Below are 22,185 nucleotides of genomic sequence, written 5' to 3'. Positions count from 1 at the left end.
GGCGGGGGCCCCATGGCAGCTCCACGTGTGCCCCTTGTGTCGCAATGAATTACACGAATCTATAATACAGGTGTGCTTTGGTTTTTATTTAAAGCTTTCGTGACTGCAAGGATCCATCTTCTTTGGTTCTTTCGGTAAAGTCACGTAGAATGAGAATAAAATAATACATTAATAAAATGAAATAATAAAATTCTCACGACGTTTCGGCCACAACACAAGTGGCCTTCTTCAGGTGAAAGGAACAGACCTGTCGGGACGACAGAGCTTATTGAAGCTTCAATAAGCTAAATAAGACAGAGCTTATTGAAGCCTAATAAAATAACACAATTATTTAGCTTATTGAAGCTTCAATAAGCTACGTCGTCCCGACAGGCCTGTTCCTTTCACCTGAAGAAGGCCACTTGTGTTGTGGCCGAAACGTCGTGAGAATTTTATTGTGTTATTTTATTTTATTAATTTATAATTTTATTCTCATTCTACGTGACTTTACCGAAAGAACCAAAGAAGATGAAGGCTACTTGTGTTGTGGCCGAAACGTCGTGAGAATTTTATTGTATTATTTTATTCTACGTGACTTTACCGAAAGAACCAAAGAAGAGGTTTGCTTTGGTTTACATCGCGTAAATATATACATTTGTCATTTAACCCGCCACCACCGGTGTGTTGTGCTAGTCACGAATTGGCACGTTCTGTTTACGTAACAAACCTCACGAACTTGGCTGTCGGGTGGTGGCGGGTTTAACGACACATTTATATATTTACGCGATCTAACCAAAATAAACCTGTATTATGGATGATATTGGTCGCGGAAGCCTACGTGTTAAACAGAATTACATGAAACTAAAACTAAACTTTGTTTTCTTCACCAGGTTAAAGCCCCTGCTCAGCGATGTAATTACGGTGGGTTTTTTTCTTTCTGGAAGATTTTCTGGTTTATCCCAGGATGTTTCTGTTGCGCGTCGTCGCTTTAAGATGTTCTCTGTTCATATTTTGTTTGTTGCGGTTGCACCTGACTCAAGAGCCGCATGGCTCACAGGGCTTTACCTAATGTCACAAACGATAGCTCAACGAAGTGGCTTATCAATCAATGCATAAGTGTATACCAAGCCAAATACTGCAAACGCGTGTTGATTCTAAATGTGGAAGGGAAAAACCGGAGGACCTGGAGAAAAAATTCACGCGACCGCGGGGAGAGAGATAAGCAAACTCCAAATAAACAGGCGTCGGGGTCGAACCCACAACCTCCCGCATACCAGGCGAGGTAGTTAACATAACTGCCTCGCTTCTTTGTACATCGCTTTCATTTAACTCACTCTGTTGTCGTTGTTGTTGTATCCTCAAATCTTGTAACAAAATTTTAACCCACTTCCCAATGTGCTATCGACTGCAAACTTGGTAAACTTATGTCATACTGATGACAATACTATATTATATCATAAAAAATAAAAATATATTTTTAAACAAGTCTTTTTTATATGTTATGTTTCGGCTTCGGTCTAATTGTCCACGGTAAACTAACGTTGGCTGTAAATGACCACGGGCCCCTTACGTTGTGGCAAGCTTCGAGGCAACTTCCTGGAGTCGTGGAGTTCTTACATTACTCGTACGGTACATTTCATTAAAGTGTGTTTTTAAAAAAAGTATTTTTCAATATTACTTATTCAGAGCATGTTTGGTTTGCATGTTTTGCCACAGGTACGTGTGGTTAATGCATACTTGATACCTTGCAAAAGGTATATATTTGGTGTTTGAACACCAAACCACCTGTTTTATTGCCAGAACAGGTAAAAACCTACTCTTATTGTTTCATAATTTTGATACTGGAAAAATAGGTCCCATAGAATGACATTTGTTTCCCCTACATATGATTCCTGCGCGTTTGTTTAATTTTCACAAATACATTGCAAATATCCATTTAACATATATGGTAATGCATGTTTAATTATTGGCAATATATTTTAAATATTGGCAATATTTTAAATATTGCAATATTTTAAATATTGCCAATATGTTTCAATATTGCAAATACATTGGTGAAAATTAAACACGTTAAGGAATCAAACAGTATAACAATACATGTCATGCCACAGTCCCGCGTGTTGTAAGAGCAGGGTTTCTCAACCCGCGTGCCACCACGGTATTTCCGGAATTAAAGCAAAGTCACGTGACTTTACCGAAATAATCAAAGAGTATGGATTCCTGCAGTCACGAAATACTCAAATCGAGATTAAAGCAAAGGAATTAACCTTTCTGACCCGCCCCTACTGGACATCTGTGAAAAAGAGCTTCATAACTCATCGGATTCCTCCAGTCTAAAGAAAGATTGTGATTATGAACCTTCTTGCAAGCAAGGCCAAAGACGAACTATCCGTGCCATTCAGTGACCGATCCTCCAAACAACTCCCGCATTCCATCTCCATTGGTTATGGATGCGCAGCACAGCAGGAGACACCCCCGGTCCTCTGCAGTCCCTCGGTCGCGCGTGCCCAGTTGGGAAAACGGTGTTTTCCGTAAATATTGAGCAAGCTTGAGAGTGGAATTTAAAAGGTTGACAAACCCTGTGGAGGTGCCTATGATAAAATCACCAGGTGGCCCTCGTAAGCTAAGAACAAGGATTTGCACTTACAGTACTATATAGGATGTCTTGCTTAAATGCCTCAGCAACTCAAAGCGTATTACGTCTCATCCCAACCATTCCAATGCCCTGCTGCAGTCTAGCCAAATGGGGTACCTAAAAACAGCTGTCCCTGTGCGACAAAATGTGTAGTGCAGGGGTGTCCAAACTACGGCCCGCGGGCCAACTGCGGCCCGCCATCAGTTTTAATTGGCCCGTATCAAAGTCAAAAAAATATAATGGACTATGGCCCACTGTATTGCACTTCTTAGTTTAAAAAGTAGGTGGCGCTATTGTCTTGAACAAGGCACCGTCTCCACAAAGCAAGCAATCGAAGAAAAAATTTGCTCAGGGTCACCAGAAATGCCGGAACCGAAGAGACGCAAGATTGCAAGCGAGTGCAGAAAATTTCAGACTCGGTGGAAAAATGAATATTTTTCATAGAAACCAAGGGGAAGTGTGTTTGTTTGATTTGTAATGAGAGTGTTGCCGTGATGAAAGAGTACAATGTACGACGGCATTATGAAACGAAACATCAAACCTTCACGTCCTACACTGGCGCCGAGCGGAAAGTGAAGGTAAAGCAAATGGCAGCTAGCCTGCTAATGCAGCAGCAGATTTTTTTTTCCATGCTAACAAAGCTCAAGAAAATACAACAATAGCCAGTTATGAAGTAGCTCAACTCATTGCCCTACACAGGAAATCTTTCTCAGACGGTGACTTCATCAAACAGTGCCTCACTAAAGTCGTGAGAATAATGTGCCTGGAGAAAATGCAGGATTTCAACGATGTTAGTATGTCCAGAAATACGGTTGTGCGGCAAATTGAAGACTTGTCGGCTAACTTAAAACAGCAAGTGTCAGATAAAGCTTGTGCTTTCGATTTTTACTCGATTGCATGTGATGAGAGCACAGATGCCATGGACACTGCACAGCTGTTAATTTTTTTGCGGGGAGTTGATCATTTTTGCATTACGGAGGAACTGCTCGATCTTCGGAGTCTAAAGGGGACAACAACTGGGAAGGACATGTTTGAAGCTGTGTCAGATGCAATTGACCAGGCTGGACTTAAATGGGACAAGCTGTGTGGAATTACAACGGATGGGGCTCCAGCAATGACAGGCAAGCGCAAAGGAATGACCTCTATGGTGAGTGCCAAGGTGCGGGAGAGCGGAGGTGAGGCTGTCAAAATGTACCGTATCGTCCACCAAGAAGCCCTCTGTGCCAAGATAATCCACCTTGGTGATGTGATGAACACTGTTGTAAAAACTGTCAACATAATGCGGGCACGAGGGCTTTACGACAGAGAATTTCAAGCGTTCCTCTCTGATGTCGATGCAGAATACGGGGACCTACTCTACTATTCTGAAGTGTGCTGGCTCAGTCGCGGCTCCGTGCTGCAGCGGTTTTATTCCCTGAGATCAAATATCGACAAGTTTATGAAAGAAAAGGGCAGACCTCTCCATGAGATCAGTGACCCTTTATGATTGGCAGACCTGGCTTTTTTAGTTGATCTCACTGATCATCTCAACACCCTGAACAAGAGACTACAAGGCAAAGAGCAGCTGGTATCATAGCTGTATGCGCACATAAAAGCATTCCGTGCGAAGCTCCGTCTCTTCGAGTCACAACTGTGCAACTTCAATGTAGCACACTTCCCCACAATGACCGAAATCAAATGCGCATTTCCAAATGCCAAGCTCTCTGCAAAAATGGGAGAATGTGTCTGTGATCACATCTCTCATGACAGAATTCAGTCAGTGCTTCCAAGATTTTTCTGTCATTGAGAAGGAAATCACACTGTTTGCGGCTCCGTTTTCAATGGATGCAAAAGAAATAAAGGAGAGTCTGCAATTACAACTGATCGAAATTCAGTGTGATGATTCTCTGAAGAATCAGCATTAGCTTCTCTCCCTACCTGACTTCTACCGGAGCTTGGAAAAGGCCAAGTTTCCTCTGATGAGACGCCACGCAAAACGAATGATGAGTCTGTTCGGCTCAACATACATCTGTGAGCAGACATTCTCTCTGTTAACGCTGAACAAAAGCAGGCTGAGAACCAGAACGACCGACAGCCATCTCCGTGACGTCCTTCGCATCTCAACCACCAAACTTACTCCTGACCTGCCAGCTATCCTTCACACCAAAGCGCAGCATCACTGCTCCCACTGAGCACAACATTATTCCCATTGCAGGTAAGTTAAAAATATACACACAGTTTTCATTTGTTAATAAGCCCAATTAATTAATAAATTCAGTCAATTAAAGTTGATGACAATTTTTTAACAAACGTTAGTTGATGTGTTAACAAGCCCAATAATTTATTTGTGTAATAAGCTTGAAATATCCACATCCCCTATTTCTCTTCTTGTCTCTCCCTTCATACAGGACAATGAAGGGGGATCAGCACCCTAAGAACTGTCACTGAGAGAATGACCTGGCAACCTTTTTGTAAAAAATAAAATTTAAATCTACTAATGGAGAGCTATGATGGAGGCTTTTTGTCTTCAAACATGTTCAATTATCAAACGTAATTTACCTGCATTTGATTGATTTTGCCAATATTAGTGCATGAGAAGTGAGGCAGTATACCTCACGTCTAGTGAGTGGCCCAGTCCTTCGTATATTTTACTGTATGTGGCACTCGGGAAAAAAAAAAGTTTGGACACCCCTGGTGTAGTGAGTCCAACTGAGTCACAGACGTTGTCTTGGGAGCAACACGTTTTATTAAACTCTTAGCACAACACACTCCAGGCTATTAACACAACATACTCCAGGCTATTAACACAACATACTCCCGGGTGGTGACCACCCAACTAACCACGCTACGGCAGAACTAGACACGGTTCCACTATCCCGTCCGGACCACAAGCTGGGTCCCGGACCGCGTGGCTGGAGGCTTCTTCAAGCTTGAAGTGGATCTCCTGCCTCTCCAACAGAAAGAACCCCGAGCCCCTCTCAGGGCCCCCCTTATATCGGGCCGGGCTGGGGCTGGCTCCGCCTCTCGCCCCGCCCACCTTCTCGATCTCTCGCCCTTGCCCGAAGGCTCTCAAGAGTTCTTCCCGGACCATGTGACCACCCATTGGCCCCCTCCACCGGTGGCCCCCCTCTAGTATCATCCGGTCACATGTCCCCAGGTCAGCCAGAGTATCATGCCCCCAACGTAGCTCTAGCTGACTGATACTCTCTCGCTCTCTCAACGGGAGCCCACACCGCACGCTGTGCGTGGTGCCAGAGCACTTAACCAGCGCTCACCCAAGCTCCCACTAGGGCTGGTACTACACCCCGTGTCCGGGGTGTACACACAACAGGAAACATCCCGCCGTGGCCTCATAGGCCCGGCACCACACAGTGACATTCCCAGTCACTACAAATGTATATGAAGAACCGGCCGTGAAAAATGAAGTTAGCTACCATGGTGTAATATGTAATGGCGAGCACATCGGGCTTGCAGTCCAGAGGCCATGGGTTCGATTCAAGCTCCATTTGAAATGGAGTAAGATTCTTTCTGTCCATCCATTAGAACAGTCTGTTCTGCTATGACACGGTAGTTCAGTTCCTGAATAACACCGTGTTATGTAAAAATCACGTTACGATATATGGTAAAGCATGGTCCGCGATAACACGTGAGATGCTTATGCAGGCTGAACAAAGACTGAGGCACGTGGATAGCATCTCGAAGCATCCAGCAGCATCCCGTCTTGTGTAGATGCTACGCCGAGGCAGCTGTACAACCGCTTTTTCCTACTCGCGCGACGTAGTTCCGTTTACTCAATTGTGGTATATCCAATTTGCGTTATGAAAACAACACGCGTTGTAGGAGCATTGAGTGTACTGTAGTGTGTTGTCTCCATCGGTGATTGTGCATAACTCTCAGTAAATAAAGCAACCCATGGAAGAACACTCTCGAACACGTGCTTGATACTTTCTGGTTTAATTTTGGCTGTTACTAACCGTTAATACAAAATAAAGAAAAAGCTTGTTGAAATACAAACATATTTATAATCAACATAATCCATCTCTTAACTTTAGCACACTAACTGGTCATTCTAAGTGTAGCACAGTCTCTGCTAACACCAACTCTACCAAGTGAATGGTTTTCCACAGATGCCGTTAAGTCAGCTCAGACATCCTGAATCTTCTGGTCTACGAATGCCTGCACGCACGCTATATATTTTTTTTATATCGATCAGCTTCTGATTTTTCGACCGATCGGCGTGTGATTTAGTGGTGCCTATATTCAGGCATCTGCTGGGACTCGGGACAAATAATGTTCAGCCGGCATCCCCCGTGCCATGCTCATTGCTGCCCGTACTCACTGCAGCTTTGGTACTCTCGCTCAGTCAGCAATTTCTCCAATGTGGGCCACGACAGTACAGGGTGGTCCAGATGTCTTGTGACTGTCAATTATTTGACCCCTAACATTGTTTCCGTTTCATATAAATTTATATTTCCAATAAACCTTACTTTTAAAAATATATTAAGTTTTAGAGAATTAAATTGGGGTAACAAGACATCTGGACCAACCTATACAGTAAAAAGGTGGTGCACCAGTGGTCGATTGTCAGATCGCGTGTGGTGGGGTGAAGTGTGGGTACGCCCACCTTAAGGCACCTGGTAAAGTCACATCTAATAGACAGTCTTTGCCTATGAATATCTGGAGTTTCAGCAGCATTGGTGAAATTTCACCAGCATTGCCGATGATACACTGAATGTTCTTTGGGTCTTTCGTTAAAGCCACGTAGAAAAAAAACATATCACGACGTTTCGATCGCAACGCAAGCAATCATCAGGTGAAAAAATTGCGGGAAAGCTGCTGAGGCAGGATGTTATAAAGGTTTGAGATGGGTGTAGCCCAAAGGTCATAAGCGAAGTAGGCGGGGCTAGTAGTGAAATTTGCATGTCAATGTAAGATCGGGTGAATCAGAGAACCACCTCTACGACGACGAAGCTGCGGAGGTGGCCATTGTATTGTGAGAGGTTAGCATGCCAATGTAAGATCGTACAGCCACCGCCACATTGAGGAAAAATGAGCACGGTGGCCGTGTTAGTGAGACATTTAACCTGTTAATGTAAAGACATTTAACCTATTAACGTAACACCAGAGAGTCGAAAATAACGACTAGCATCGGCAGGTAGGATGGAAACATCACGGCCAGTTATGACTTAAACTGGTTAATAACGTCCTTCCAATGACTGCTCAGTTTGTACCCATCTTCTCGGTTGGCTATCAACACAAATTCGTTCATGAAGCCATCCAGATATATAAACACAGACACAATTTCAACACAGCCACCGTTGCTCGTTTTCCTCGATGTGGCGGTGGCTCTACGATCTTACATTGACATGCTAACCTCTCACAATACAATGGCCACCTCCGCAGCTTCGTCATCGTGAAGGTGGCTCTCTGATTCACCCGATCTTACATTGACATGCAAATTTCTTCACTAGCCCCGCCCACTTCGCTTATGACCCTTGGGCTACACCCATCTCAAACCTTTATTACATCCTGCCTCAGCAGCTCTTCCGCTATTTTTTCACCTGATGACGATTACATGTGTTGCGATCGAAACGTCGTGATATTTTTTATTATTTTTTTTTTCTATCTACGTAGCTTTAACGAAAGGCCAAAAGAATATGAATTGCTACGGTCACAATAGCTTTAAGTCAAGATACACTGAATGTCCATAACCGGTCCAGTTATCGTGTCGAGCCGTGCAATGCTGCTGAAACTACGTACGGGAACTCCAAAAGAAGTCCGTACGGCTGATGAGATGTGTAAGGAATAATTGGTACATGTTTTGCATGGTGGGGGGCGGGGCAGATATGTGGAGTCGTACTGCCTACCGATTTCTCGTTTCGCTTATACAGGGTGGTCCAGATGTCTATACAGTAACTTAATCTTATTGTAAGGTTTATTCAAAATATAAATTCACGTGCAAAGGGAAAATATTTTTCGGGCTCAATTCATTGGGTGTCACAAGACATCCGGACCACCCTGGATAATTATAAAGTCACGGGTGAATCAATTACTACCACAAGATAAAGAATAGACTGTTGGTGAAAGTGCTGTTAGCGAGCACCTATGAAGGCCAGTGCAGCACAACGAGGGGTGGGTGGCCAACACCCCGCCCGGCCACCTTTGTCTCTCTTCAGTGGCGATGTACCAGGTACATTCATTTGAGGCCGAGTCGAGCTAGGGGAGAATGCCCAATAACCGGTTCGGATAATCGTCACTGGCGTCGGTTGACCGTGAGCGGGAATCGAACTCAGGTCGCCGGGATTCGTAGCGCAGCGCAGCGCGGCGGTCACCGCAACACCACTGCTGCCCAGTCCTGGATCACCCTACTAGCACCCACGACCACCCACACCACCAGCACCCACATGCACCCACCAGCACCAGCACCCACGACCACTCCACCCACACCACCAGCACCCACGACCACCCCACCCACCCACACCACCAGCACCCACGACCACCCAAACCCACACCACCAGCACCCACGACCACCCACACCACCAGCACCCACGACCACCCCACCCACACCACCAGCACCCACACCACCAGCACCCACGACCACCCCACCCACCCAACCAGCACCCACGACCACCCCACCCACACCACCAGCACCCACGACCACCCAAACCCACACCACCAACACCCACGACCACCCACCCACACCACCAGCACCCACGACCACCCAAACCCACACCACCAGCACCCACGACCACCCACCCACACCACCAGCACTCACGACCACCCAGCCACACCACCAGCACCCACGACCACCCCACCCACACCACCAACACCCACACCACCAACACCCACGACCACCCCACCCACACCACCAGCACTCACGACCACTCCACCCCACACCACCAGCACCCACGACCACCAGCCCCCACGTGCACCCATCCCAAACCCACGTGTCCTTTCAACGCGCAATCCCGACGAACTCTCGCTCGAAGTCTCGCGAGAGCCCTTCGCGGTGGGGCGGAGCTGTGGCAGAGCGTGACCCGGCGCTCTCGCGCGGGGCGTTTGCGGCCTTCGGCTCTACCGTCGCCTCCACAACCGCCGCCGGATCCGCTTCGTTCACCGGCCGCTCCACCTCCACTCCCCGGCGGTCGTTTCGCCCTCACCTGGGGAGGAGGAGGAGGAGAGTGGCCGTGCGAGCTCGCCTCGTGCTGCTAAACCGACCATGACTCTCTCGGCCAAGGAGCTGAGCGCCCTCATCGAGCTCGTGTCGGAGGAGGCCAGCGCCAAAATGTCTCTCGAGTCGCTCTCCGCCGCGCTCGCCCACAGCGTCCCGCGAGCGCAGGTGACGATTTTGCATCGGCAACCCTCCCGATGGATGGATTGTTTTCGTTTGACGGTGGTGGCGAGTGTTGTTGAGGTGGACGGAGTTGGTGGGGTTGTGTTCGTTGTGGTTGCGTACGGCGGGCGGTTATTGTTGATGATGTGAACTAGGCGAGTGTTCCTTCACTGCGAGGCCCGAGGGCCACTGGATGGCCTTTCGCGAGGCCCACCCCCGAAAGCGGCCCTTGCAGGCTGCTGGTGGCGGCGCCTCGCGAACCGACGACGTTCTTCGTAGCTGTCAACCCCCCCCACCAAGGTTTTATACCCCGTATTCTTGTTTACGTGAGGTTTTTGTTAGGTCCACAACGGCGTGCGGTGTTTGCGATGGCGCTTTGTAGGATGGGCGTTGAGATTTGTATGGGCACGGGGTGACCAATAAGGTTTTAAATGGTCTGTAATAAGATAGGAGGATCTGATAAGGGGTTGACAGGTTTGTGTCTTGCCGGCAAAAGTGGATCTCCCCCCCCCGCAACCCCTCTGAAAAATAGTGAACAACACTGGGAATAGATGATCGATTCGTTTTGTTTGGCTTGTTGTGGTGGTGGTGAGTTGGTGGGAGATTCATTGTGGTTTCTTGCGACGATTGCTGGATATGGCAGTGATGTGTCAACGGTTGTAGATATAAGTTAGGTAATCGTTACGATTCGCCATATTCCACGTGCGTACAGCGAGATTCCATCAATCGTGTTATCTCTGCACCGCGTTGGACACTCTCTCGTCTCGTTCGTGCCGTCTCATTATTGCCGACTCCCGTTTGGTCATGAGGAGCAAAAATAATAGAAAATAATGTATTCCCAGACACGAATGGACGACGTGCACATCGTGAGTGTTACTTAATGTATGCTGAACTTCTATCGCACCGTGCGTAGCAAACAGTGCTAATCAGAGGTTGCCGGGGGAACCACAACAAATTAAAGACAAAAATGAGTTACTGTATAAAGAAATGTAGTTTTAAGTCTAGATTTAAACGTGCGTAGCTCCAGTGGCTTCCTAATATCGGAAGGAAGAGCGTTCCAGACGGCCGCAGAAGCGCATTTGAAAGTGCGCGATGCAGTTACGTGCCTGGCACGTTTTACCGCCCTTTGCTGGTCCTCAGTCTCCACTCATCCCTGTCCTGGGTCACGTCCACGGTCCACTCCACAGTCCTTGCTATCCTCGTTCACCAGTCACTGCTAATCCGCCTCGCTCTCAGCCTGCCCCTCTATCCCCACCCCGGTGCTTCCATGTGCATCACGGTTCTTCTTTCGACGTGATCGTCTTCTCTCCTTCCCATATGGTCTATCCACCCGAGTCAACATCTAGCACCGCCAACCTCAGGGCTTCAAATCACATCGCCGATCCGATTGTGTGACCTACAGCCGCTCTCCTGCCGCAGCGCTAACGTATTCTAACCGCCGAATCTCTTGGCATCTCCCGCAGGTGTTTCGTGCCGGGGCGGCGCTGCTGGCATTGCTCCAGCAGCCGGACCTTCTGCCCGGTGCCCCGCAGCGTCTTGCCGCTCTCTACCTCCTCTGGGAGATGTACCGCACCGAACCGCCCGCCGCAAGCCCCTTCGCCGCCGTCTTCGCCCACCTCCTCGACCCGGCGTCTCCCTCGCCCACCGCTTCGGCGGTGGCACCAGCTGGAGGTGCAGCAATATCAGTAGCAGGGTCGTCCGCAGTTGCTGCTGCTGCTGTTGGGAGGGCAGGAGCTGCTGCCACTACTGCTGCAGCTGCACCGGCAGCAGGAGGAGCAGCGTCAACTGCCACTGCTGCGGCCGGGAGGGCAGGAACTGCTGCCACTACAGGTGCAGCTGCAGCAGGAACAGCAGCAGCGGCGGCAGCAGCAGCGGAAACAGCAGGGATGGCGCCCCGGAGCAGCATGCGCGTGGTGCTAGGTGTTGGTGGTGCTGCTGCTATGCGTGGTTTTTAGGTCATGTATTTTAGTATACAGAAAATACTTGTATTGCAGTAAAGATTGCGCTTAATTTCAGTCGGGTTTGTTCAGGTCGATAACCAGGAAAAACATTCTGTACGCCACAAAATATACCTCTCTGTGACCAGCTACTAGTTACTGGCCTTCAGCCTACCAATGGCTGGTAAAATATTAATTGAAATGAAAATGTGGAAATGATACCACTACTTTTATGCCAAGAGTGGAGATGAGTGCTTTGCCCTACTCAGATCATGGATTGTTGAATATTATCAACCTCTTTTTCTTCATCTCTCCTCACCCACGTGATGAATAGTGAATTAGAATGTGGAGTGTGTACTGGTTATGAACATTGTAATGTTGAATAATTATCAACCTCTTTTTCTTCATCTCTCCTCACCCACGTGATGAAAAGTGAATTAGAATGTGGAGTGTGTACACTGGTTATGAACATTGCAATGTTAAACACGGTCCCCCCCCCCACCCCGCCTGACACTGTTGGACAGAATGCCTCACAGACCCATTACATGCAGTTGGCAGCAGACATTTAACTATTATTCAGTTTGTTAACTAAAATAAATCCTTAGCTAATGGACCAGGCATCAATTACCACAGTATAAACTAGTTGGTACAGATGCTGCATAACATTGTAGACAGCACCAACAAGTTTATATATATAGGACCATATTTTGACGGTATCAGAAAATGCTGTTATCAAAAACATGGTCCCATAGATATCAGTGCTCAACCGGATCTGTTGATGCTTTCATCTTCGCATCGTCTTTGTGCTGTTCCTTTTGGTGTTCTCTGGTCTAGCACGGGTGAGACAATGCCATAATTGAGTCTCTCTGGTGTAGGCCATTTGATTTCAAGGACAATGCATATATAATTATCAGAGCATGTTTGTGTGCATGTTTTACCACAAGCACATGTGGTTAATGCCTTGCAATAGGTGTCTATTTGGTGTTTGAAAGGTTAAAGCTCGTAATTTTTTCAAGACAATATACGAGACAAACAAGACACTACAAACGACCCATACAATCAACAATGCAGATTGTACATCGGAACACACTATACGAGTTAGTAGAACCAAGAAAAAAAATGTGATTCTTGAATTCTAACCCAGGCTATTGTGTTATCCATATTTCGACACTTTCCCCCCTGTATTTTAAAGCATATTTTGGGGGTATACCTTATAATCTGGTGTATGCAATACCACATTTGTATAACTTTATTTACACAGGGAAAAAAAACTTTACAGAGCATATTACTTTCCAGAGCATAACAGTACCATGACATTTCATGAAATCACGGGGAAGTGAATCATTACATGTCTGTGGAGAGCAGTGTTATGTAAACTTGCAAGTAAATGGCTGAAGCCATACATGTGTTGTGAGTGGAGCTGATGTGTGGTTGTAATACAGTGATTCCATTGTCCTTTTGGTCCCCCTCATGTTGTGCAGCCTTCAAGAGCCCTCTTCTCTAACCTGTAATCATGTACAGCCCAGTTCTGAGCCCCTAAATGACAACACATCAATGGGATTTCGTTATATTTTGTGAATAGCTGACTGGTATTCTACTAATAGTAGCTTAGCAATGCATTTTTTTTACATGGGAATCCACGAAGTAAAAACACTCAATAATTGTATTCCCTTTTTGAGATTCTTAGCAAAGAGGTTTTGCAGGAATGCAAGCAGTGTACGCCGAGACGTTTTAATTTTTTTATTATTGGGTATACATTCTGTACGGTAAAATATTCTGGAAAAATCCTGTTTTTCATGCACAACATGAAAGCTGTGGCTCTGATAAAACATGCCCTTATATGTTCGTGCAAAGCATTAAACGTGCTTTCGTTTCGCTTCGCATTACACCCATGCAACTTGAAAATTTCTCACAATATTTCTGAAAGGGCTCTTGAACGCCTTCTCCATGAGCCTCTTGATCTCAGGCAGGAGCATTTTCATTTCATACGATTATACTTTTGAGCTAAACTATGGTAATATGTTATATTTACTTATGAAATAATCCGTCACTATATAAGCTAAAACATGGTAAACTCTGTTAATGACATACAATGACTCCACAGGCCTTGAATTTGGTGGATACTACCAAAACTTCAACTCTTTCAACCATGGGAAGTACCAAAACTTTGTGTGCTTTTATCCAGAAAGGCCCCATCACTTTGTTAGGCTGCTTTTAGTACACACACCTCCGATTAGCATGGTTGGCTACGTACAGTGCAAAAGAAGTCCAACATACATACATGCTTGACTTCTAAAAAAAGTCAACCACAATCTGAGTGGATTAATATTTAGGTTGTAACAGGAATTGTTCAGCCAAATAACACTATAATTAGAACACGAACTTAAAATTTGAAGTTTGTTAATTTTAATTATTGGTTGTCTAACTCAGGCCATAATTATATAATAGTTGATAAAAAATAATTACTAATTCGTGATCGGTCAACAAAGGTCATTTCATATAGAGACTGGCCCCTTGCCAGGGGAATGTGATTTCCAATAATGTCTCCAGGTCACCAATGTGAATGAATTCCACCTCATGAGAACACCTGAGGCTCAGAGCCAGACGAAGGGACCAAGGGAATGTCACTTGCGTTACGGTCAAATAGGATTCCACACTTAAGACGTATGAAAAGGAAACCAGAGTGCCTGGGTGAAACTCACATAAACAAGTTGATCACTCTTCAGCCTGGGTCCAAATCTAAACACCACTTAAATTCAGTAACAAAATTCAATGAAAAGCATTTGTTGCCTTCTTTGCAACTGAGAATCCAAGGCTACGCAGATCCTAAACTTCTATCTCATGCTCAGAGCCATCAGTGTGTGTCTTCCAGCATGCGTGTGTAACACGCTTGTCCTGTGTACCCGGCCTGTGCGTAGGCTTCCTGCCGCCCATCACGGGTGCCGAGAAGTTCTTCCTGTCGCATCTGATGCTGGCACCGCCGAGAGAGCTCTTCAAGAAAACCCCGCGCCAGATCTGTGCCACCGACATGTCTACGGTGCCCTTGCAGCCTGTGGACATCAGTGGGCTGCAGTTGGCACTCGCAGGTGTGTATGCGAGCCAGTGATACCCTGCGCCATGTTACGAGAGCTCCGTTTCGTGAATTGCACACTGAGAGCCATGCAACTTAAATTGTACATTGAGCCCCCTTTGAAAACCTGAATTATATACTGAGCACTCTACCATGAATTACTCACCGAGAGCCCTCTACCATGAATCGTTCACTGTCCCCGTCTTAAATAAGTACTGAGATTGGTATGTGTGTTCAACTTCTTTCGCACCGTACGTAGCTAACCGTGCTAAATCGGAGGTGGTGAGTGAGAATCGGTATTGGGGAGACATGTGGGCGTTTCTGGCCACACCTGTTCTTTGTTTGCCATGCCAACCTCAATCCTTACTCTGTCCTTACAAACATGTTACATGCCTAGGGTCTTTTTAACACGATAATTATAGTCTTTGTGATATAAAATAGTTTAACAGGTTGAGAGTGAGCTTGTCTCGTGCAATAAAATTGTGAGGTGCATTGTTTTATTTGGTCGCACGGTCAGTGTCGTGCGTGGGTGGTTGTGGCTCTTCTTGGGGTGCCCCATGCCATTTGACGGCATCGAGAGGCGTGCGGTTTCTCTTTCAGAGCGCCAGTCCGAGTTACCGACCCAGAGCAAAGCGGGGATCCCTGCCATCCTGGCTGACGCGGATCCTGACTCCGGCTCGGGGCCTGACAGCACCGTCGCCGCACAGGTGGCGGAGGCGCTGCTCACCGGGACTCACCCGCCCATCGACAGTATGTGTCCTCTTCTTTGGTTCTTTCGGTAAAGTCACGTAGAATGAGAATAAAATAATAAATTGATAAAATAAAATAACACAATAATATTCTCACGACGTTTCGGCCACAACACAAGCAGCCTTCATCAGGTGAAGGGACGAGACTGTCTGGTAGGACAGCGCTGGAGTGGAGTGTCCTGGCCAGCTCTCCGGTTCTCCGACATGACTGGCAAATGACACGACAGCCAACCCACTATGAGCAGGAGTGGCCAAACCGCCTGATTCTTAAAAACCTCATACCAAGATGGAGGAGCCATGAAATAAAATCTTCATGTTGCCAGCGGTCGCAAGACGAACATTTAACTTGCGGTGGTCACGTGGCCAGTTCAATCACCCCGGTTGGCTGTGGAATTTTTTAGTTGAGAAATCTGCAGAAGTGTCCTGAGAGTACACGTTTGGCTTCACTGCCAATCCCGGGCTGTTCCAATTTTCCCGTTTCAGATAAAGTTACTTTGAAAATTGAGCGGCGTCTCTAAATGAGCATCACTTGAACCGTTTAGGAGCTACATGAGCTTAACGAGTGGCATGCCACCCCTGCACTGTAGCATTGCCTCCTGGTGGGCATTACAAAGAAGTAAATGTTCTCCCTGCTCGAATGGACATCTTTGAAAAAAAGCTTTCTAGCTCATCAGTTTCCTCCAGTATAAATAAATAAATATTCAGATTCTGAATGAACATTGTGGCATCTATTATCGCCACTGGGAATCCTGAACCATTGATGAAAATGCATACATAGCATGGAGGCCACACTTTTTAACTCTACGGATAATGTGTATACGGTATTCCCTCATTATTCGCGAGGGATGTGTTCTGAAGATACTCGTGAATAGCATATTTCATGGATAATGATTTTGGCCTACGAAAACTAATTACCTTAAATCATGAATTGCTTTAACTACATAAATAAGCTATTGAATACATGACAATTATAACATCACCTAATCTCATCACTTTATCTCACTACTTTCTCTCTCGATGCAGTCGTGTAGAGTTCCAGATGTGATTTTCGGATGACAAAAATCGTAGATAGCAATTTCGTGAAGAACGAGGGAATACTGTATCCACAGGACAAGCTATTTGGATTTTTGGGCAGTGTCATCCTTCAAACGCCACCTGCTTATTTGCCGCACCTCCGATTAGCACGGTTAGCTACGTACGGTGAGAAAGAAGTTCAACAGACATACATAGCCAACCACACGTGCTGAGGGATGAGGCTGTGCCAAACGGTGACACTGTTGCCTCCAGGTCACCTGCGCCCAGAGTTCATCCGCCCGGTGCCACCGCTGCACGTGTGTGAGGACGAGCCGGCCTGGATTAACCCCACGGAGCCGGAGCACAGCGTGCGCTGGGACCGCTCCATGTGTGTGCAGAGCAGCGCCGGCCTGGAGATCAAGAGGCTCATGGGCAAGGCGTTTAAGAGCCCACTCACCGTGCACCAGCAAAAGCAGGTGAGAGGTTTCGTTCTGCGTTGCGCCCGTGCTCGTACAAATTAAATCGCAGATCATCAGAAATGGTAAAACGCGCAGTAAACTAAAAATAATAATTAATTTAAATAAATTTGAATCAAGTATAGATCAAAACATTTCTATTCATGTTGTCCAATAATATCTTTAGCCATAAAGCTCACCTTTGAGTAACATTTTGCAATATTACTTGGAGATTGAGGTATGCCTTAGGCTATAGGGGGGTGCTGGAAATATTAATTTACTAAACATTCATTGTGATTACTTTGTAAACACTGGAGTTCAAACCTTCCAGCCAATTCGTAAGTCGAACTTCTCGTTGCCGCAAGGTGGACACTGGCAATTGGACATTTGTGAAAAAGAGCTTCATAGCTAATCGGATTCCTCCAGTAGAAATAAATATTCTGATGATTCAGAATTGACCGACTCCTGTGTGCCCTGTTTGCATGCAGGTGCTGAACGAGCTGGAGAAGGACCCCAAGCTCGTGTACCACATCGGGCTGACGCCCAGCAAGCTGCCCGACCTGGTGGAGAACAACCCGCTCGTGGCCATAGAGATGCTGCTCAAGCTTATGCAGTCAAGCCAAATCACCGAGTACTTCTCTGTGCTCGTCAACATGGAGATGTCCCTGCACTCCATGGAGGTCGTCAACAGGTAGGGGAGGACTTAACTTTCGGGCGCTGGCTGGCGTGCCGGACTCGTTGCCAGAAGACCATTCACCAATGTGGAGTTGGTGAAATGAGCACCGTTTTGTTAGGAGTCAATGGCGTTTGTCACCAACAGGGTCGGCAACCAAAATAACAAGGAGACATTTTTTTTCTCCAATTTGGTAAAAAACCTCCATTTTGAGAGGCGCAAAGCAGTTCTTAAAAAGCCGCATGTTGCTGACCCCCCCTGGTCTAGCCCCTTCCACGGGAATGTGAATTTTTCACATCTGGACAGGGCTGCCAATCTGAGATGAGCACTGTGGTGGAATGAAAATATATTTTCAGCGATGAAAAATGTGCAGCCTATGCTCTTCTTTTAAGCAGGTTCTGTCATTTATTTTGCACATTTGCCCATATTACTGAAACCTTGACAAACCTAAAAATGCCACTGAATGCTTTTTTCCCCATTCTTGCCCTTTCCAAACTAATTGTGATTATGTCCTTAGAATAAAATGTGTTATTGCGCTCCAACGGCAACTTTGTTTATTTTGATCAAATTTGAAACAGATTTATTAACCAATTATTAGTAAATCTACATTTAATACATTTCTTGTGCATGTTCAGGCTAACAACTGCAGTGGACCTTCCTCCAGAATTCATTCACCTGTACATCTCAAACTGCATCTCCACCTGTGAAAACATCAAGGATAAGTACATGCAGGTGAGTCGTGGGCTAAACAAGCCAGCCCAGTAAATCAGGTGACATGCAGGTTGCACTGATCACCATTGCACCTTTCCTCCAACGCAAACACCCACGTGCAGAAGCGGCATTGTACATTTGTTGCTTGTATATTTCCTAGGAATGTGGGGCTCATGGGCATTGCCAGGCAAGCCGGGTGTTATACAGGTGTCCTCAGCCAAAGGAAGCCGCATACAAACACCCTTCACAGTTGGACTCCAGCTGTGGATGTTACCAGGCTCATGTGTAGAGGTACCTGTGATTGGGTTTAAGAAACAATGGTCAAACGTAGCTACATATAAACGCAGTGCACAGTTGGCCTCCGGTTGTGGAATGTTACCTGGCTCATGCACGTGCTTAGAGGTGGAAATGATGGTGCTTAAAAGCCAGGCCCTCCGTGCAACAGTGGCCGTGTGCTCGTCCGCGCGTGTGCAGAACCGGCTCGTGCGGCTCGTGTGCGTCTTCCTGCAATCGCTCATCCGCAACAAGATCATCAATGTGCAGGACCTGTTCATCGAAGTGCAGGCCTTCTGCATCGAATTCAGCCGAATCCGCGAGGCGGCCGGCCTCTTCCGGCTCCTCAAGACGCTCGAGTGCAATGAGGGTCCATCCGACGGCAAGACGGGCAAGTAGGCGCGAGGTGCTCATGGACGCTGAGCGTCCCACTACGAGCATCATCAGCCGAGCCCACCTCGCCATATTTTCCTCTTCGTTGGACCCTGCAGATCTCAATTTTGCCTCGTTGATGTGGAATAAAAAAAAAACACGTTGTGGAAACGTTTAATTCTTTCAACAAACCCTGTTAAGAAGTCCGATTGAAACTGACGTTTAGCCTCCTCCGTGACAACTGCTTATGACACCGTTCTTTGTGAATTTTGTGGCAGTGCCCAGCAGTGAATGTGCAGTGGTCACATTGTGATAAAAAGGTCTTATTTGGCCTGTCAAGAGGCTAAATGAAGAACAGGCTACTAGACTCACAGGCTGGTATCCAGTGTAATGTAAGTGCACAGGGACTGAGCTATTCACTTTTTGACACGTGTACTTTTTCATACAAATAACTTTTTTCTATCGTGTATTGGAAAACCATTGTGTGCGGAAGAAAAGGTTGGCCTTCACAATGTTAAAGAATTGCAATCATCTGTCAAGTGTGACCCACGACTGTTAACGTTACCCTAGCCATGGTAGCAAGTTGATGCTTACAAAATTGGTGACATCCTGCAGTCAGTTGAGGGTTAAAACGAGCATTTCCCATACGTTTGTGGCTATAATACTGCTGCATGCTGGGTGTAGGTTTGCTGTAGTTAAGCTGCACAATGTCCATTGTTGTTTCTTCTCGAAGACCAAGTGGAGCAATCGGTATCTTGGCTCACGGGTGATTTTGTCAGTTGCGTTGTGATTGTAGGTTTAACTTTGTCATTCCAAAAGCTACAGAAATGTTCTGACCATGACCTCTTCTCCATTGCCCATTCCCTTCTCTTGCCCCTCCACTCCTTCCTGTCCCCTGCCCTTTCATGACCCAGATGTGCCCCAATTACGGTCGCTCATTCCTAGACTCCTACATGTCACTCCCCTACTAAATCACTATTTTTGTTAACACTTTTAAACTATGTAAAGCAACTTTGGCTAAAGCGCTCCAATGGTGGCTGGGTGTTTGTCAAAATGTGTAAAATCGATTAGAAATTATGCGGACCCTAATCCCACGAGCAGCAGCAACTCCGGTGCCCACTCAGCCACCACCAAGCGCTCCCCACTAACACGCTTATGCTGCTTCCAGCTCCGCTCGACAGTATTAGCCTGTGCGCAGATATTGGATTATTCTTTAAATCAATAACACCTAGTGTACTCTAAACAGGCTGTTCATTCAATATTAACGGGGAAAAATACTAAATTAATTCCTCCTCCCCGCACTATTTATCACTTTGCTATGAATGTAACTATAATTTTCTCACATTGTCTAGATACCAGTGATAAAACACGTTTCCTTTCATCCTTAAAGCACACTCAAAAGATAATACTCAATGTCTAGTACATTAGTGCTTAACTCCTGGCTCTATTTGACCATGGTAAATTATCACGGTCAAAATTCAACATCTTTCTGCTGAAACCTATTGGTAGCCACGAGCCAGTGATGGAAACTATGCTTACTGCTGCATTGTTCTGACATCGCAGTGCAATGGAATCTGAAGTTCTCAATGGTAACTGGGCAGCTTTTACTCAATGTATGCAAATCATTTTAACCTCCCCCACAACTGTAGCAACTACACTGGTTCCCTGTCTACTATTGTTTAAATGTATCACTCATCTATATATGTTGACATGGTCTTGCCCCAACTTATCTTGCTCGTCTCGTATCTTACTACCGTCCCGGCTGCCGCCCTGCGCCCAATTTCGCTGTCGTTCCTTTTTCCCTTGCTCCTCCTCACTGGAACGAACTTCTGCTGCACATCAAGCATCGTCACTAACCTGCTTCCTTTCCTCCATTAAAACCAATCTCTTCTTCCTAGCCCATCCAGCTGATCCCCAACTACAAGGCCTACCCCAACCTCTAACCCCCTCCCCCGCCTGTTTGCCCACCTTTCACCATAACTACAGCATCACTTTTAATAACCCCCCCCTTCTTTATCTCAATGACGATCTTGTAAACAATTTTAGAATTGCTGTAAAGCTCCTTGGAATAAGGCGCTTCAAATCTATACAAGATACGAAATCGAAAAAAAAAGCAGTCGCTCCCCCAGTCGTGAACGTGGGGCACTTGTGGCCGGCTCTTCAGACTGGGCGTCTGATAGGAGGTCGCGGTCGTAGTATTTGGATCTCGTCGTCCCATGGAGCGGCGCACTCTTTTTGTAAATTGTGAAGAGTAACTTTAGCTGTGCACGTGTATGTCCTCTAGAGAATGTGAACGCGGACGAAAAGAACACGTTTTGTTTTACGTTCAAGCCGAAGCCATTTGGATGATCGCTTTCTCTGGATACTTTTTTCTTTTTTTCAAATAAAATTTCAAGTTTTTGTCTTGGAGAGTGAACCATAAGTGTTGGGTTGCCCGATTGACGGCATTATTACATCGATCACTACCACTGGTAGCACCGTATTTGTTTCAAGGCAAACCCTTTGGCCATTGCCTCCACAGCAGCATGCATTATGACCTGTGAAACCAATGATGCCGGATAGCCCAGTGTTGTGACAAGAGCCATGATAAACGTAATTCGACTCGGTGAAGTCAAAACTACGGTAGTCGTGGGGTTTGCATTTTGTAATGAATGTTACTGGGATAAGAATGATGTGGAAAGCCTGCTGGACAATTTATTACACGTTTTTTGAAGCAGTCAAACAGACCACACCCCTGCCTTCAGTGATGCGTTTATCACATTGCCAGAGCAGTACATAATTACCTTTACAGGTAAAAATCCTTTGTGAGAGCAGAGAGTGAAGATGGCTAAATAAAAATCAATCTGCATTTCATGCAGTGTTTTTAAAAGCTGGCGAGGCACTTTTAAACCGGAGGATATTCTAGGCGCTTCATTGATGCTCACTGCAAGATCCATGCCAGAGTTCATTAAGTAGCGACCATTTGTCCACTAATGTAATGGACTCGCGAGGTTTCGGGAGGAACT

The 22,185-nt window shown here is 46.2% G+C and overlaps 1 protein-coding gene across 1 annotated transcript; it reads left to right on the top strand.

The window, feature by feature from the left end:
- The first annotated feature begins 9,581 nt into the window (after positions 1-9,581).
- Positions 9,582-21,580, top strand: CNOT11 (CCR4-NOT transcription complex subunit 11). The gene is made up of 8 exons (XM_032956695.2): positions 9,582-9,932; positions 11,390-11,597; positions 14,782-14,949; positions 15,534-15,683; positions 16,970-17,172; positions 17,640-17,842; positions 18,460-18,556; positions 19,010-21,580. The coding sequence occupies exons 1-8, from the start codon at positions 9,813-9,815 to the stop codon at positions 19,205-19,207; spliced, it is 1,347 nt and encodes a 448-aa protein (XP_032812586.1). The 5' UTR covers positions 9,582-9,812; the 3' UTR covers positions 19,208-21,580.
- Positions 21,581-22,185: the final 605 nt, after the last annotated feature.

The sequence above is a fragment of the Petromyzon marinus genome, chromosome 18 (genome assembly GCF_048934315.1).
Source record: "Petromyzon marinus isolate PM22_M1 ecotype Great Lakes invasive population chromosome 18, UKy_Petmar_22M1.pri1.0, whole genome shotgun sequence".
In the NCBI taxonomy this organism is placed as follows: Eukaryota; Metazoa; Chordata; class Hyperoartia; order Petromyzontiformes; family Petromyzontidae; genus Petromyzon; species Petromyzon marinus.
Note: the sequence above shows the minus strand (reverse complement) of the source record. Positions and strands in the feature narration are given on the sequence as shown.